Source organism: Thunnus thynnus, chromosome 4 (assembly GCF_963924715.1).
Source record: "Thunnus thynnus chromosome 4, fThuThy2.1, whole genome shotgun sequence".
Classification (NCBI taxonomy): domain Eukaryota; kingdom Metazoa; phylum Chordata; class Actinopteri; order Scombriformes; family Scombridae; genus Thunnus; species Thunnus thynnus.
In genome coordinates, this window is record NC_089520.1 from 15,962,515 (window position 1) to 15,981,613 (window position 19,099).

Here is a 19,099-nt window from a genome sequence, read left to right on the forward strand (position 1 = left end):
CTCCCTCATCGACTCCTACATTCCTCCCTGGCTGTGAGAAGAGTGAGCGAGGCAGGGACGGAGGCCAGTATTTGTTTTACTTTGCTGCTGTGTTTCCACCCTCCCCTTTTTTTAGAAATGCACCCTGGGTTTCTTTTTGTGAATCACCCAGCAACAGACACATCACTATGTCTCCGTCTTTTCACTGAGAGCGGAAACGTCGCGCCGAAGCTCTTTTGGAGAGGCCTAGCAGCGTCCTACCTGACTGCCTTACCAATGAAGAGGCAGACACATTCTATGGGCCCGCAGTGTTACACATAACTGGTCCTGACAACAATCCCTCCCTCTCTGCGCCACCCGAAAAGAGCAGAGGCTTTTTAGGATTAAGAGACATGGAAAAGCTTCAGCATAGGGCTCCTGCTCCGACTATCTGTTTGTTTGTCAGTCTGTTTTTCTGTTTACCCCCTCAGTCTTTATCTTTCTTTCACATGCACAAACACACACATTGATTTCTATAAGCTCTCAAGTGCAAAGCCAACATACAACAATGTTAAAAAAATGTTAGTTCTAACTAGCTAAAGTACACTTTGCATAGACTGGCAAGCATTGAAATTGACTTGGAAAGTGGTTGCAGATGATTCATGCATTTCTCAGAGCTAACATGGTCTTCCAGTATGATAATATCATAAGACTGTAATGTTATGCACTTATGTTGATGAAGACACAGAAGCATTTCAGCAGGTTTTGACCCTGTTTGGACTGTCTTATGAGCTTGTAAAAGATCAGTATTAAAGTAGTAAAGTGTTTGCTGCCAAATAGCCCTCAAAGGGTAAAAACACATAAAATGTCTCAAGAATACTATGAATTTATTTTCAATAATATGCTGTCACTTATTTGTTATGATAGTCATTTTTTAGAATATAGTACTGCTGATGGTATTTTCAGTAATAATTTATTTGGTCCTTGTCTCTTGCATAACGCTACAGTGCTGTTCCTAGATAGGTTTTAATTTTTAGCCACACTAACCTTTGGCTGATTGCCATGAAATTTTGTACAGACACTCATGGTCTCCAGAGTCCAATCCTACTGACTTTGGTGATCTTCTGACTTTCTTTTTACAGCCATCATGAAGTTGACATTTGTGGTTTTGAGTGAAATGTCTTGACAATAGACTCTTTCCACAGCAGATATTTTGACTTGTCAAAGCAGAGAAAGCACAGGTGTAATTAATATCATTAACAATAGCTCCGTTCTCCTTTAATTGTCCCAGTAATCCATGTCAGTGAGTGAGCATGCACAATAGAGCCCTTGAACTTGCTCACCTAAATTGAATGCAGCCATCATTAATGTCATTAATTCTCCCTGTGTGTTTCCTGCTTTGACAAGTCAAAATATCTGCTGTGAAATGGGTCTATTGGATGGATTGCCATGAAATTTGGTACACACATTCATACATGCCTCGGGAGGAATTGTAATAACTTTGGTGAGCTCTTCATTTTTCATCTAGCGATATCATCTGATCGAAATCTTAATTTATCCAATACTTTGGATTATAACCAAATATTTGCAACACTAATTACATTCCCAGCAGCCTCTGGTGTACTTTGTTTAGTACTTTGTTTAGTGCCAATTAGAAAATGTTAGCATGCTAAACTAAGATAGTGAACATGCTAAGCATTTTACCAGCTAGACATCAGTATGTTAGCTTTTAACTCAAAGTACTGCTGTTGCTAAGTACAGCCTGGGCCACTAGTGTGGTGTAGACTCTAATCCACATGTAGCCAGTTCATAAATAACATTTATTTTACATACTGTAGACTGAAATATATCCTGCTGGAGTTGCAATTACCTAATTATCTACACAGACCTCACCATGTATGCAGAGCCTCACAGAGATAATGAAAGTGAGAGGCGACATATTTCTAAAAGGCTCTGTGAACATGACTGCGTTATAAAATGCATCTGTCATCATTATCACTCTCATCATCATCTGCATCACCATTTTGTCTTTCTCACATGAGCGATAATCTGCTATACAGTTTCAGAGCATCACTTTTGTCCCCTATGTCTGAGCAGTGAAACTGACAGGGGGCCAGCTGTCTGCCTGTGTGTTTGCCTGTACTCTACTCTCTATTACTACCACCTCCTTCTGTAATTACAAGCTCTACTGCACACAGGCTCACCATCAGGTGGGGCCGGGGCCACAAGCGCAGCACCACCAGCTCTCGTCTGTGGCATTTTGAATTCCCTCTGTGTGAGAGCTGCAGGCCAACGGGAGGCTTTTTGCACATCTGAGGTGCCACAGCCTGCAGGCCAATCAGCCAGTTGGGATTAGAAATGCTAAATTTTGTTTAGTATCATTAGAAGGTTAGCTCACCCCTCATTGGTTCACCATCTGGGCAATCTTTCCTCCCCTCTCTGTAGTGTGGCTTTTCAGTAGCACTGTAACAGCACTGCACAGCCTACAGCATGGCGGACACAGACAAAAAGAACCAAAGATGGATGGAAAAGATTTGGGCAGATGAGCATGGGGGGCAGGGAGCAAAGGAAGAGAGTTGTGGGAGAAATAGGGAACATGTGGAAAAAAGAAAACAGAGAAGAAATGGAGCAAATGAATAGGAAAATGGAAATGGTTGAAGGTAGGTACATGTTAGACGTTTTTGACACAGAGAGAACATTTAATGCATCTATAACTGTGACAACAACATCGCGTATGATGTCACTTGACATTAAAAAAGAGCTGTTTTGACTCCAAAATATCAAAAGTCATGATAAAATGTCATCTAACAGCTTCCCGACAGTGACGACTTGAAATAGAAGAAAAAATAAATATCACCATCACAGTTTTCATCAAACACATATCCGTCACTCCCAAGGGCAGAAGTAGATTTTTTTTTTTAAACATTGGTTAATCCCTGTTCATTTTCACAAGTCGAACTTTAACTGTTAAATCCAGTGAGAGTCTAATCTCCCAGTGAGACCCTAACAATTTATCTCGATGTGGGAGTTAAAGTCTGCATTAAGGCTGCTCATTTGGGATGTTCCACAAGGGTATTTCATTTTGGAAGACAGCGGACTAAGAAGATTATAAAGCACAGTTTTCAATTTATCTCACACACCCTGACTCCCTTTATTGGCTGGGACCCTCTTATCATGTTTTGCCAGGAGCTAGAGCAGCACATTGGCATCTTCCTCTGTATCTGCTACTTTGGAGTGGCTGCATCTGACTTATTTTTACCCCTATAGCCTGGCTGTATTTTTTTTTTTACACAATCTGTGTATGCTTTGGATGAATGGGGAAGTATAACATGATGATGGTGAACAAGTGTCACTTATTTGTTCAGTTTTATGGCTACTTGAAGGGATCTAGACATCTCAGTTTTCTGTTAGAAATAACGTATAGCAAAGGCAAACCAAGGCAAAACGTTAAGTAACCCATAAAGCCTATATGCATCAACTGGCCCTTGAGTGAGTCAGAAAGAGAGAGAGAGAGAGAATGAGAGAGTGACAGAAGAGAGAGAGAGAGAGAGAGAGAGAGAGAGAGAGAGAGAGAGAGAGAGAGAGAGAGAGAGAGAGAGAGAGAACTTGCTGATGTAAAAAAAAAAGAGGAGTAAGGATATAAAACCTTGAGACAAGAGGATGCTCCTCTCTCAAACCCGCTGCCATCTCAGTGGTGGAAATGTTGGAGTTGGGGAGGGTCGACTTTGAGGTGACATTGACGCTATGTAGATGAGAGTGAGGATCCTGCGCTCCATGTTACGTCCCTGCTCGCTTCAACTCAGACGGCGGCAGCTCCTTTCCCCGTCTTCTCTCCCCTCCTCTCTTTCAGCACCACTCCTTTAAGGACAGCACCTCGCGCTCAAAGACGCATTTGTCCACCATCCTCCCCCCTCAGGATCATATAATTGCTGGCTGTCGTCGGATGCAAAGTTTTCATCTTTGGTTTTTATTTTGTGAAAGTGCAAGGAAGTAACTTTTTTTTTTAAATTCGGATTTTCCCATTTTCGGGGAAACAATCTGGCAAGGAAAAGGATCTTATTGTAAGTATGATGTTTTACAGTATGGATAAATTAGGGATAGATTTCTGTTTTGTTGACATACTTTTTTACAAACGAGGACCACTGAGGAATGTTGAACATGCAGATGCGCTGAATTTGCGCACGGCTGTTTGACTGCACTTCACTTGATGGCGACGCAAGAGACTTATCTGATGAGTGTCATTAGCGTGTTTGAGCCTTCAGTCCTGCAGCCACATGTTATAAATATGTCAAATGTAATTATGTAATGTATGGGGGGAAAAAACGTACTCATAATTCTCTGTTCACTGAATCCCAATTTGTCTTGAGGGGGTTTGTGTATTTGAAATGTTAAAGAACCTGGAATTTTAATGACACATTTGATATAAAATGCATTTTATAAAAATATGATATTTACAATACATCTCTGAATATGACCATATTGCCTCGTGTTGCTCATCACAATTACGCACACAAAGGTGACGAGAGCATGGGAGCGCACAGCGCGCGCTCCATGTCTCATCCTCTCAACTCTGATGAGCGGACGTTTATTTGAGATTTTAATAAAGTAAAAATAGATTTAAAATAAATAACTTATATTTTTAAATGCATTGCTAAGGTGGTGTTATTTGGTACAATCGTGTAATTCTTTCCATTAACATTGCCCATAATTATTAGTAAGTAATTAATTTTTTTTTATGTGTTGTGGATATTTCATGAAAATGTCTTTCAGTCTGTAAACTGCAGTGATTTATAAGCCACTCCAGGTGATTCATTAGACATTATCGTCGCGTCTGACTCCTAAATGTGTTTAATTGCTGCTCTCTTGTACCGGAGCAGTAGGAAGTGGGCCATTGAATTTAAAGCATAATGAATCAAGCACAAGAGCAGCCTCTAAATTTCTGCTAACATGCATTCACAGGAGGCAATTAAAAGTGATTCTTATTGCTTGAGAAATCTTTATTTGATCCCGTGGGGTTCACGGATCGTGGGCCAGATTTTTTTTTTCTTCTTTCCAACCCCTGAAGAAATGTCATGCATGCAATTAAAATGGATGAATGCATAATAATCGTGTAAAATGATATTTCAACAATAATATCATTTTACACGATTAGCCTTTGCTGAAAATCTCTAATTCAGCACAGGCCAACACAATATCAATTCAATCTTAAAATCTTAAAATCTTATTATTTATTTTTCTAGAAAACAAGTGATAGTTCCTTTAATGGATCCTTTAATTAATGGAAAGATAACTCCACTTTCATATAACTGAAATTCAAATTCGCATCATTAAAGTTTATTCTATATAATGTTAATATCTGAAAAGGGGCTAAATCAATGAAACGAATCCCTTATTATTAATATATTTAAAATAAATAGATTTGTATGTGGAGCAAGTAAAAGTATCTAATCTAATTAAGGGCTTCTCAATACTGATGGATTTTTTTTGTGATTTTTTTTAACTCTTCACATATTGATTTATGTTTTCAGGGTCTCGACTGCTGCTAAGGTGCCTCCGCTTCAGCTCCTGATCACTCTCATCACCCCGATTATTCGTCTCTGCTCGGCTGTTATCTTGGAGCTGGGTGTACGGGACAGAGAAGCTGCTGTCTGCCTGGACCGGTGCTGAACCCCCCCTCTCCACTGGTCAGGACTATCCGACACGCACAGTGACCATGGCGACCAACGGGACCAAAGCCTCGGACGGACACGTCTTAACGGAGACTGTGAACGACGCGCCGACCACCACGCCAAACGACAAACCCAAAACCTTGGTGGTGAAAGTGCAGAAGACGAAAAAGGAGATACCCGAGAGAGAAACATGGGGGGGGAAATTTGACTTTCTTCTCTCTTGTGTCGGATACGCAATCGGACTCGGAAATGTCTGGAGATTTCCTTATTTATGTGGGAAAAACGGAGGAGGTAATCAGGAATTCTGGCAATTTTCCACTTTTCCCATACACCAAAAGGAGTGCAAAGGTCTCGAGATCCAAACCTGCCAGTTTGCACCGGGAGGTTTTATAAATTAAATGAATTTAAATCTATTACATTCCATCATAGCCTCATGCGTAATAGCGCACAAGCAAAAGCCTGCGCGGTGATCTGGGGCGCAGTGTGAAACCAAATACTCCTTTTACCAAACATCTTATCTGGATTATGTTGAATGTTAAAAGATTTATGGTTTACCTTCACTTACACACCTTTACCTCTCAACTCTCATTCAGGGGCCTTCTTGATTCCCTACTTTTTGACCCTCATATTTGCTGGCATGCCCCTGTTCTTTCTGGAGACGGCTCTTGGTCAGTACACTTCTATTGGAGGGCTTGGAGTGTGGAAACTGGCCCCAGTGTTCAAAGGTAAAAGCTACTTTTACACTATCCTCAAGGCTCTAAACTATGTTTTCATGTTAAGTGGCTGCTTCATGAAGGCCAAATTGAATAAAAGACAAAGGTAATAATTTTTTTTTTTCTCCCATTGTTTCAGGTGTGGGTCTGGCTGCTGCTGTTCTGTCCTTCTGGCTCAATATCTATTACATTGTAATCATTTCCTGGGCTCTTTACTATCTGTACAATTCCTTCACTACTGTGAGTATTTGATCTTTATAGTCATGCTGTTCCTGAATGTATAAATATAAAAATCTAGCCATGTGCCCTGGGCATAATAGCACTTGAATGCCTTTTGAAAGTTTAGGGGGGGAAATCCTGATAAATCTGTTTGAAAAAGTGCCTATTCACCTACATAGACTAAGTAACCCAGGTTGTATTTTTACATAGTAGCATGTTCTGTTTGTCAGCACCTCTTATATAAGGTTGCACAACCCTTAATAGAGTATGACATTTATTACTTCCTTTCCCACATAATTAGCGCCTTACACAAGGTATTGATAAATGCATTTCGGGATGAGGCATTCACTCCTTTGAGGGAAGCATGAAATCTCAGTGTCCCAAATGAGTATCATGGACTTGGCTGCTCGACAGCCAGAGAGAATGGGATCCGGTGGTGGGAGAGTGGTCCAAGTAAAAAGAGCTGTCTGTGTGATTCTTTTTTCTTTTTTTCTCTCTTTAATTTTCAGGAACTGCCATGGCAGACTTGTGGCAATCCCTGGAACACAGACCGCTGTTACACCAACTACAGCATCGTAGACACCACCAACCTAACCAGCGCTGTGGTGGAGTTCTGGGAGTAAGCTGGACATAAGAGTTTGTTTAGATCACAGTAATACTTCACTATTGTGAACAGATTTTATCAACACATAAAGGTCGTCTCACCCACTGTGCATAATGAAGATCAGAGTCTGATGTGGCCAGTTCACCAAATCTTTTAATATCCATCTACCCATAGAAGAGGAAATTGTGCACATACCATAAATGGCCTCAAACAAAGCTTAAGAAATAATAAAATATTTGATGAGCTGAAGAAAAATAGTGTGTGCCCATGTGTAGACGTGTGCATGCAAGCATGACTTTCCTTGACTGTGGTGCCTTAAAAAAAAGCTTTAGTGGTTAGAATAGAAAGCCAGGGAGAGGGTCTTTGTGATTATCCAGACCCATGTATGCATATTTGTGCGTGCACCCATGCGTGCTGCATGTATGAGATCAGAAATGCATTTGTGCTGCGTATTAAGACCACTGTACTCTTTCCCTGCAGACGTAACATGCACCAGCTGACCGATGGTCTGGAGAAGCCTGGGGAGGTCAGGATCCCATTGGCTATTACACTTGCCATTGCATGGGTGCTGGTCTATTTCTGCATCTGGAAGGGGGTCAGCTGGACTGGCAAAGTAAGTATAAGGAGAACACAAAGACAAAAAAACCCCAAAAAACAAAGAGAAAAAACAAAATCCACTTAATTTGCATCATTTCACTGCAACAAGACATGATGACATGTTGGACTATTGCTCATATTACTGGGTTTGCGATTACATAACTTCACTTAACCCTTTATTTACCCAGTTTCAATTTGTTCTAGTTTCTTACTAGTGTAGGATGAGCTAAAGTTTGACATAAAATGTTTTTTTAAGGTTTAACAAGCTTTACTGTTAAGCTTTACTTATTTTAAAACCATTTGAAATTACAATTTTACAACCTCTCAAGTTAAACATTAGAGTGACACTAAGTAAAATACCAACTCTTCTTTTTCTTTAAGGAGCAATATAACATTATTCATTCGGAGCACCCTACATACAGTAACACAAGCATCTACATTATCCAAAAAGGGAACCAAAGGCCTAAACTTGGCTTCTGTAGAGCCACACCTGAGCTACAAACATATCAATGTCTATGTCTTTTTTATGTATTTTATTTTTTATGTCATAGTCATCATCTTTCAAGAGCAGAGTTTGAATAATTTCATGATTTCTACAGCAGTGTCAACGACAGAATCTCAGCTGGTTCCACTCTTATTCAGTAGATTTTATCATGAATAATCTGAAATGTGTTGATAGCACAGTGCAAAATTAGTTCAAATAAGGAGGGAAATAGTGCGCTGGGAGTGTGCTGAACCCAACCATTCTGGGGTCATCTTGCCTCCAGGGAATGGCTGACTAGGTCACTGTGCTGTGCTGTGGAGATGGTGCTCTAGTAACGCTGTTCAAGATAAGCTTAACGACTTACCAGTTTTCACTTCTCGTCCAGTTTTGTTGCCTCGCAGGACAAATACTGTGTCCTGCGAGGCAATGCTCAGTAGCTGTGTGATTTTAAAAGTTTTGGCTTGGTTAGACAATACTCTTTTTCTAACAATGACTTTTTGTCCCACAGGTGGTGTATTTCTCAGCCACATACCCTTACTTCATGCTGTTCATCCTGTTTTGCCGTGGCATCACTCTACCCGGTGCCTTTGATGGAATCCTCTTCTATATCACACCTGACTTTGAGAAACTTAAGGAATCTGAGGTAAGCTCTCTGCTCTCTCTGCTCTCTCACTCTGTAGGCCCACATGTCTAAAAACTTTTTCTGTTTAGTGACAGTTATACAGTAGCTTTACCATCAAAATAAAGATGGCTGCAGGGGATAAGCTGAGCCCAAGTGGGTTGTGTTTTGGCTTTCTACAGGCTACAGTAATGGCCTTTCTAGTGGTGCCTTACAGAACCTGAATTCTAGCCTGAGAGTATTGAAATAAGTAATTATGGTGTTTGCAGAGCTTATCCAAAAACATTCTTATTTAGTGCACAGTCTTGATACTGTACCAACACTCACAGATAAGGTCTTTAACAATCACTTTTAATTGCATGGACACCAAAATAGTAGAAACAGATGTGCACCAGTACACAGTTATTTCCCTTGAAAGTAGTGCCAAATGTGTAAAAATTGGGACTTCTGATAGATGCATCTCTATTCATTACACTGATGTAGGTTTTAGGAGGGTTGAAATGCACCACCAGTAGTTAGGCTGATAAATAAATCTGTGTCCAGAGCAAAAACTAGTGCTGATTTTTAAGTAACGTGTGTTTCATTGTTAAAAGAAGGACTCCGCTGTCATCATTAAAGCTCAAGTGGACAATGTAGTGAGGTGTGGTGAGGTGAGGCGAGGTCTCACTGAATTGAGTGTGACAAGATGGGATGCAATGGGATCAGAGTGGATAAGATAAGAGCAAGTATAAGAAGACATGTAGGTGTTAGAACTACCTGGAATAGGTATTTGTCCCAATTCCTTCCATTACATCAAAGGTTTACAAGAGACAAAATACATTTGTGCACATGGCTTGATATGCCCAGCCTGTTACATTGGCTCAAAATGATGAAAAAGGTCATATCAACAGTAAGATGAAATAAATATCCATATTTTTCTATTATTATCTCTATTCAGCATGATTTTTGCACATCTGGTTATTTAAATGTCTTTTCTACTCTCTCTGTGTGTCAGGTGTGGCTGGATGCTGCCACTCAGATCTTCTTTTCCTATGGGCTGGGATTAGGCTCTCTGATTGCTCTTGGCAGCTACAATACCTTCAATAACAACGTATACAGGTAGGTGATTCATGAAATTATTTTAGTTGATTTCCTCATGAATTAAATATCTCATCAGATGAAATTTTACTGCTCCAACACTGGTCACTCACATCCTTTTCATCCTTTTTTTAAGGAGACTGTGCAGATGTCTCTTCCTGGGATTATTTTTGGTTTCCTGGCAACATAGTGTCTACTGCACCTTCTATTTTGGGACTCCAGCTGTATCAGTTGTTTGATTATTTTGGCTCTATCCTCTGTTTTACACTCATTGACACAGACATTTGGTTTGCCTCAGCCACTTTCACTTTTGTAGAGTAAATACTGGTCAGCAGCCCGCCTGCATACATCTACAGTATAGTTCCAACTATTTTCAAACTGCTGGAGCTCACTGCCATTTTAAAAGAACGGGTTAATATAAATGTATTCAGCTGCTGTGCTACTGCAGGATGCAAAATGGCTTTCCACCCTCCCTTTCCCCCCACCCCTCTCGACAATGTGTGACGGGTTGATAAGGAATTGATATAGGCATGACAATGGCTGCCTTGTGCTTTGTCTCTCCCCTACAGAGATTCTGTCATTGTCTGCTGCATCAACTCCTTCACCAGCATGTTCGCTGGCTTTGTCATTTTCTCCATCGTGGGATTCATGTCCAATGTAACAAAGAGACCCATCGCTGATGTGGCAGCCTCAGGTAATTGCAATCAATGATGAAACTCGATAATGACAATAGACACAAGAGATACTTGCGACTGTGCAAAAATTAGCTCTTGAAATTGCAAAATGTGTTATTCCTTCAGTCAGAAGGAAAGTAGGGAAGGTTTAACTCTGCAGCTACATGACAGCTCTGATTTCTGGGTTTAATGAAAGGAAAAATTGTTCAGTCATTTGCAAAACTTGCTGTCCTTTTTAAATACTCAAGTTTGACATTCAACACTCACACTTCTTTCTCCCAAGGACACTTTGGGCTTACATTTTTTGCTCCCTCTTGTTTTATCCTGTGTCACAGTTACAGTGCTATCATTATAGCTGAGTGGACAACGGGACTAAAAACCTTTTTTTTCTTTTCTTATAGTCATGGAACTCATATCTTATTAGTCACAAGGTCACAATATCTATAATTTTTGTCTTTTGTCAGGACCTGGCCTGGCGTTTTTGGCTTATCCTGAGGCCGTCACCCAGCTGCCCATCTCTCCCCTCTGGGCCATCCTCTTTTTCTCCATGCTGCTGATGCTGGGAATCGACAGCCAGGTAAAGATAATCAAACAAAAATGGTCTCAGTTGAAGTTTTGGGACCATAAATGCTTTTGTTTAAGCCAAGGACATATAAAAGTGCTTTTGTCACGTTTAAGAGCAGGATTCTATTGTTTCAACCGTCGTAAACATTACTGTAACATTAAATTATATTCAAATAACATTCAATAACATTCACTCATGTAAGTTCTAAACCTTATGATTGCCCTAATGTTTTTATTGTGACAACAGTCTATTATGTCACTGAGTTTTGACATGACTCTACAATCTCTCCAGTTCTGCACTGTGGAAGGCTTCATCACTGCACTGGTTGATGAATTCCCTCATATTCTCCGAAAACGCAGAGAGATCTTCATTGCGGTCGTCTGCCTTGTTTCTTACATCATTGGACTGTCTAACATCACACAGGTAAATACTTGTTTCTGGCTGGATAATATACCGTATCTCTAAGATGTCATTTGGGTAATTAGTTCAGGAACACTATCACACAATAAAAAAATCACGTAATAAAACATTTTCCACAGACTTGTAAGCTTCCCAGAGAACACCAGTGGTCAGACCCCCAGCAGCTGACCTATAGTAAACTACAAGACTGTTTACTCAGCGAGGTTGTTAGCTCGCCAAGTAGATGTAATATGAAATCTGCAGAGAATCAGAGATCGAGGGGTCACACTCCCTCTGCGACTGTAGTTCCTATCCAATGTGGTTCAGGTCATTTAACATCATGTTTCAGTTTGCAAACATGAAACAACATGAAATGGGTTTACAGTCATGATTCAGTTTCACTTCCACTTAGTCCAGAGCAAGATGTCTCAGCATCTGATTCCTAATGATTTTAGTGAACACCTGAGCTATTATTTAGTACCTTTGCACATCGAATATCTCGTAATGTAACTGGCAGATTGCTATGAAATGTTTTGACAACATTCATGCTCTGCTTTTTGCTTTTAATAAACCCACAATCTTACATATAGCACCACCCTCAGGACAAACTTCACATTTCTCATTTCATAACAAAATTGTAGGTTTTTGATTGCTCTCAACAACAACCTTTAGTCTTATTATTTCATTATTTATCAACATTCACAACCAAGATAGTGAATGAGCTCTGTCTGTAAAGACAAATTCCCAAGGGTGGATACACACTACAACAATTCAATCTGATTAGTTACTTTTAAACCAATTATATCTCTAGTTAAAGATTTTTGAGAGAAACATCTGCCATTCTTCCTGATTATTCAAATTTTACCATGATGATGCCTTTTAATCACTAAATTAGTTTGATGATTTTGTATTGAGGTACAAATTAGAATCTATGATTAATTGTATTGATCTACAAACATACACAGACATACACTTATGTAGTATTATGAACTATGAACGAATGAATGTTCTTCATTAGAATGCTTCTGTCCTGCTCTGTTGACTTGCATTCAATACTTCCTATCCGATAAAATGCTGCTGTAGTTGAACCATATATTAACAAGGTCGTCTCTTGTCAAAAGAGATGTTTAATGTATTTTCCCTTACTAGTTTTTGTAAAACATGCCCAACAAAATTACTACTGTTACTGCTGCACAACACACAGTAGAAGTTTGGTTGCAATTTGAAACAAAAGTAAGAATTCAAGAGGAATAAGTGAAGAAACCAAAAGTTGGCAAAAAGTTTGCAAAGATGATTCTGTGTCCATCTACTTGCAAGCTAAAAATGACAAAACCACTGTAGGCCAAGGTCACATTTGCCAATGACACTCGAAGACCGTGCATTGTCCCTCTACTTCTGCCACACTGGATTCCCATCATGCACAGCCACGCTACAATGAGGCAGTTACACTAATCGCTGCTCCAGGCTGTATAAAGTATATCAAGCTTCACAGAGAAGGAGTTGATGAACTGTAGCAGATCTCTTTGAGCTGGTCCCCATAATGGCCTGATGGGGGCAAGAGATTATGGACAGACAAGAAGTGTTTCATACATGTTTGATCTACACTGGTCCTGCCTGTGCTGCATGTTACACAGTTTCTATGACGAAGGCTTACCCACTAATTCTGTCCTCACCAATGAGACGTCACTAACTCTCACCAGCCACAGCTGCTGGTGCTCTCGCCCTTGATGTTATTCCACTTGACCGGTTTAGTACTGTCCTTCACATCCAATACTATAATTGCTTCTTCTATGTTCCCCCCCATGTCCTTCATATGTCTTACTTCTTCTTTTCTTCTTGTTTTACTCTTCTTTGCTTTTGCAGGGCGGTCTGTACGTGTTCAAACTATTTGACTACTACTCAGCTAGTGGGATGTGCCTGCTCTTCCTGGTCTTCTTTGAGTGCATCTCAATTTCATGGTTCTATGGTGAGCCACATTTATGTCTCAGTAATCTTCTTAAGGATATTATTTCCATATAAAAACAGAATAAACATTTCTGTCTTTTGTTGCAGACTTAATGGGTATCAGTATTCACGATGCTTCATTTTTGCTTCCAGGTGTGAACAAATTCTATGACAACATTGAGGAAATGGTTGGCTACAGGCCCTGTCTGTGGTGGAAGGCCTGCTGGGTCGTTTTCACTCCGCTCATTGTGGCTGTAAGTATTATCTTTGGGAAACATTCAGGATTTAACCAACAATGTACCAGACACCAACAGGGAAATAACACCCCATCAAGGACAATATGTAGGCTTATGAGGTCTGTATTGAGAATGATTTAATCCTTATATGTCCTTATGGTCACTTTAGCTTGATGGCCATGTGCACAAAACCAAAAGCAATCTAATTATTTTAACTGTGCCATCTAGCTAATGTTTGGCATTATTAACTTCCATTAACTTCCATAATTAAATAGCATTACAGTTATACCTTATTACAAGACAATTACAATGCTTAAAAGTGTAGTTTTGGCCAAAGGTCATTTGAGACCAAAACCTCATGCTAACATCTTACAGACACAAAAGTCTGTCATAGTTGAACAATTGTGCAGCTCTGCAGTTCAAACTGTCTGTGAGCATGATGATGGAGATGCTGAGATCTGTTTCCTTGTCTCTTAAATCCAGGGAGTGTTCTTGTTCAGTGCAGTGCAGATGGTTCCCCTCACCATGGGCGACTACGTGTTCCCAGCCTGGGGGCAGGGGGTCGGCTGGTGCATGGCCCTCTCCTCCATGATGCTCATCCCTGGCTACATGGGCTACATGTTCCTCACACTCAAAGGCACATACAAAGAGGTAAGATTAATGTGGATTTAGTCTAATAGTTGATGCAGTTAATAATGTTTGGTCTGTTTTTAGTTGTATTTTCTTAGAAGTAATGAATACTTGCATTATACACCATAAAACCATATTATATAAAGAAAGCATGTGCAGTTTAAAGATGCTTACAACAAATAGTGCACTTACCTGCAAATCTAAATACAATCTTAACAAATACACATAAAATAAATGTTACTGTACTTACACATTTGTTTGCTGGTTATTGTTTTGCAGATATGTAGCCACCAATTTCCCATATGCATCACTGCATCCACTGAGCATTTCAAATATCTTTTAGCTAGTTTGAATATTAATCTGTAGTCGGCAGCGAGGCAAGCTCGGTGTTCAGAGTTTCAAGTGGATTACTTTGTATTCAAGATTTTTTTTAATCAATTTTATTATTACATACAGACATGGTAGACCAATCCAACACAGGAGCACAGGGCTAAATTTGAAGTGTGCTGATGGTGTGTGAGGATAAAGTAATGTAAATGAGGTCTGTATTGAGAATGATTTAATCCGTATATGTAAAACTATGCCATGGTCACTTTAGCTTGATGGCCATGTGCACAAAAAGTAATGTAAATGTGAAACACAGGCCCTGAGGATTTGAAGAAAGAGATCAGTTTTAACAAACAGAAGATGGGTCAGATTAATATTTCTGGACACCCTGGAGTTGTTTTTACCAACATAATCTGGCACCAGTACATTTACCGCAATACACTGACCCAGGATTAATATAATTTTCACTTACACATTCAACATTTACATAATGTCTGGCACTGAAAGCAGTGCAGCAGCAAAAAGACTTCAGATTCAATGTTAAAATACTCGGCGTTGCCCACTGTGATTTCATTCTGTGTGTTATAACTGCACTGTAGCACTGTGATTCATTGCTATTCTAATGAGCAAACACATAGGCATGCTGGGTAATGATGTGATAATTGCCATGAGGACTAGCACAGTGATAAAAGGATTAGTAAAATAGAGTTTCTAATTGGTTCAGTTAAACAATTTTAGATGCCTTTTTTGCTAAACCAGTCACCGACTTCTCAGTAAATTGCATGCACTTGTATGCGGCAGAATGGTGCATTCATACATTTTTATTGACATGATGATCTTAATCAATGGCAGATAATACCTTTTCCGGCATGCCATTTACATTAAGAGCTTTTTGATTTGCAGTCATCCACAATGCACTGAATAATAACCGTACATCTATACGGCCCCTAGTGACAGATATAGCTTTATAGCCAGCACTGACAGAGTAAATGGGCCATAATTGCAGGCAGTGCAATAGAGGCTGTCAGAGGCGATGTGCAGGTGTCAGATCCTACAGTACCAGCTGATTGTCTAATTGTAGCAATCAGCCAGCTGATTAGTGCTCTGCACCCAGGCGGACGCGTAGTTTCACAAACACTCGATATAAATGCCTACTGTGACGCTGACCTCGAGTCCAACACTGTCCATAGTTCAGATCATTTGGAAGATTCACCAAGTTTTGGGTGATTTGGCCCATGAATCTTTTGTTAGTAGCTTTTATTTTACTTTATCAGCCGTATCTCAAGCGGTACTCATCCATATAATGATGTATCACATCAGTGAGAATGTATAAATGTCTTTTCTGAGAGTATCTTGTAGAAGATGTTTACACTCTGAGCCTGAGGCGGCGCATTCATCAAGCTCACAGCTGTGTAGCTGGTGCATTTTGTCACAGCTTATGGGTTTGATCACAAACTTTGCATCTATTCGGTTCCTACTGACAGTGTTTTATTGTAATTTAAACAACACCAGCGCATCTTTCAGCTGTGTGACACCATTGAGGTTACGGCTCATCTTTATGCTTCTCCTTTTCAGCGTCTGCGGATGATGATCAAGCCTTCGGTGCTGGTGAAGGCTCAGGAAAACGGCCCGGACCAGCAGACAGAAAACCAGAATCAGAACCCTGCCAACGAGGAAGCCTACATCTAGAAATTTCTTCCTGTCTCTCTGTCTCGACGGCCAGACGGGCGCTCTACACAGAAGAAACGTAATCAAGGTTGGGAACGACCACCAGACTTCCATGTCTGCTTTTATTCACCTACCTCCTGGGGACACGTGAGACCAACCTGATTACACAGTTATTTTTAGGGGTTTTTCTGTTTGTTTATTTGTATAATACAGAGTTATAAAACTTATGAGGAGAAACAAACTACCCAACAAAGTTGTTGTGTAATTATGAATTTCATTATGCAAAAAAGTTAGTCTTTTTAGAAGAGAAAATGTGACTTAGGAAATTACTGTATATTGAATATATAATTTAAATTTGGAGGCCCGCGTTGATTCAATAGTATTGTGCTACTTTGAAGATATTAATTAATCTACTAAACTACAATTACTGTACAAAGAAATTATTGGTTAAATGCATTTTGCTTGTACATGAAATAAAAATACATTAAAATGAATGCAGTGTAGTAGGTGAAAAAATGCAATTTGAAAGTTTGTAAAGTGAAAATTTCAATATTGAAAACATTTAAGGCAAAGACAATATGGGAATGTGCAACAGGTAAGGCCAAATCTGCTTATATGTGTAAAATATAATTTAGCCAGACTATCACTTCCTTGCAGAATCCTGCAGTTCGCCTGAAATGTTTACCACCCATGTCTGGGGCTACCTTTGAAAAGCACAAGTACAGTATGGAATTTGAAGCGTCCAACTTCTTTTGGCTCGATTGAAACCCGTGACAACAGCAAAAATAACTTACATAGGATACATAGCAAGAGACTGTTATAATTGTTTCTTTGTTTTCTAAAGAACAATAACTTTGTATGTTGTCTGAATCTTTTTTGTAGAATCATTTTTAGGTCATTTTCTATATGTGAGAGTGAGAAGGACCAAAATTATACTCAAGTTTAAAAGATTGATGCAGGCAATTGACCCTCTGAGTATATAAATTATGAATTCAAAATCCCACCATGCCTCACTATAGAGCAACAGGGTAGTTAATATGGAATCCACCTACAAGCACAATTTGGATCTGTGCACTACCACCTCTAACACCCTATAAAGGTGTAGCCATTAGAGAAGTCCCACTGTGTGTACAATATTTCTGCCAGAGGGCATATTTGGAAAATTTCTCCTGACAACCAGTTAAGAGGAGAGAAAGAGTTGTGTTGCAATAATAAGCCACAACACTTACTCACATCTATATTTTGAACACTGAGAAAGAATAGGCTGTTTTGATGGATTTCTATGATAGCAACCACTATTCTGACTGAAACCGTTTACTTGTAAATCTATTTAGTAACCCACTCCTCAGGAACAAAGGTGGATCTGACTAAATTCTCTCAGATACTACCATGATACACTGAAATAATTAATGCTATATTTTAAAAACAAGAGTAAATGTCGTCAAATTTCCGTCATTTTTTTCCTTCTGTGAATCCAACATGCTACCTTAAGTACCAACAAAAGATGAGCACACAAATCAGTATAAAGACTATAAAACATTTGACATACATACTTAGGCACTCTCAAAAGCTGATTCAAACTGTTTTTTGTGTGCTATTTTGCTAGCATCATTTCTTTCAGTGTAAATGAACTGTGACAGCCTTTATTCATTTTAGTAGAAGCCTTAGTGCGTTTCTATCCTGTGGCAAGTGCAGATTTCCAATATCAAACGAGGAGAGAGACACTTTGGCTGAGTCAAGACAAAAGTACTGTTAACACAACAGGACATAGCCAGATGCTACATAGGCCAACACCACTGAAACTATTCCTTTTCATAGGGCAAAGGAAAACCTATTATTACATATCAAGCTTGTTCGGCAATATAAAAATATAACTGTAGAAGCTGACTTTGTGAGAGACCACAGATATAACTGTATTACTATAAAGGAGGATCTATAAAGAAGAAAATTTGCTTCTGTGGCAGCTACATGCGGCAGGAATCAGGTTGAACCAGTCCCATTTTTTTCTTTTCTTTATGTTTTTTTTTTTCAATGATATGTAAATTAAAATGTGCAATGACAAAGGGTTCCGTGAATTTTGTATAAAGTTACCAATACTGCAGTTTTCTCTCTTGAATGATGTTGTAAACTGGACTGTGTAATACATGTATCTGTGAATGTCCGTACAACCTGAGTTTTTCTTTTCTTTTGTCTAAATGTTGAACAAAATGTGATATTATTTGCTGTTTTCTGCAATAATATTATTATCTCAGAAACTAAAGCACATATCTCTCTCAACTGTAAAAATTATAATTACAATAACAGAATAGAGTAATAATGAAGATGATAATAATAATGTAATAGAAATGTCTAGTCAGAGAATATTGTTTTGTATATTTCTAGCTGTTTCATGGGCCTAATGTAAAATATTCTATGTAAAAAATATAATAAATGTCTTTAGATGGTGTTATATGAAAAAGCATGATTGCAATATATGTTATCTGCAAAAATAAATAAAGACCTATAGATTATAATGTCTGTGTCATGCAATCCTTCTATTGGAGGAGTGGTTATTGTGGGAAAAAGTCAGTTTTAAATGCACAAAAAAGGATTTTTTTACAAGTCAATCCTGAAAATACATAATGAGTTAATTGTGGAAACTACAAATACCAATTTTATTTGTTAGATGGATTTGACTCTTTGTATAGCTACAAGCGCTGGTTTAAAAGGTATGGAA

General features: G+C 39.1%; 1 protein-coding gene across 1 annotated transcript; it reads left to right on the forward strand.

Annotated features, from left to right (window-relative positions):
• The first annotated feature begins 3,616 nt into the window (after positions 1 to 3,616).
• Positions 3,617 to 18,896, forward strand: slc6a1b (solute carrier family 6 member 1b). Its single transcript, XM_067586918.1, has 15 exons — positions 3,617 to 4,019; positions 5,487 to 5,918; positions 6,221 to 6,352; positions 6,480 to 6,580; positions 7,069 to 7,178; positions 7,644 to 7,776; positions 8,753 to 8,887; positions 9,858 to 9,961; positions 10,510 to 10,634; positions 11,079 to 11,191; positions 11,471 to 11,602; positions 13,442 to 13,544; positions 13,676 to 13,776; positions 14,242 to 14,409; positions 16,291 to 18,896. The coding sequence occupies exons 2-15, from the start codon at positions 5,672 to 5,674 to the stop codon at positions 16,402 to 16,404; spliced, it is 1,818 nt and encodes a 605-aa protein (XP_067443019.1). The 5' UTR covers positions 3,617 to 4,019; positions 5,487 to 5,671; the 3' UTR covers positions 16,405 to 18,896.
• The last annotated feature ends 203 nt before the right edge of the window (positions 18,897 to 19,099 follow it).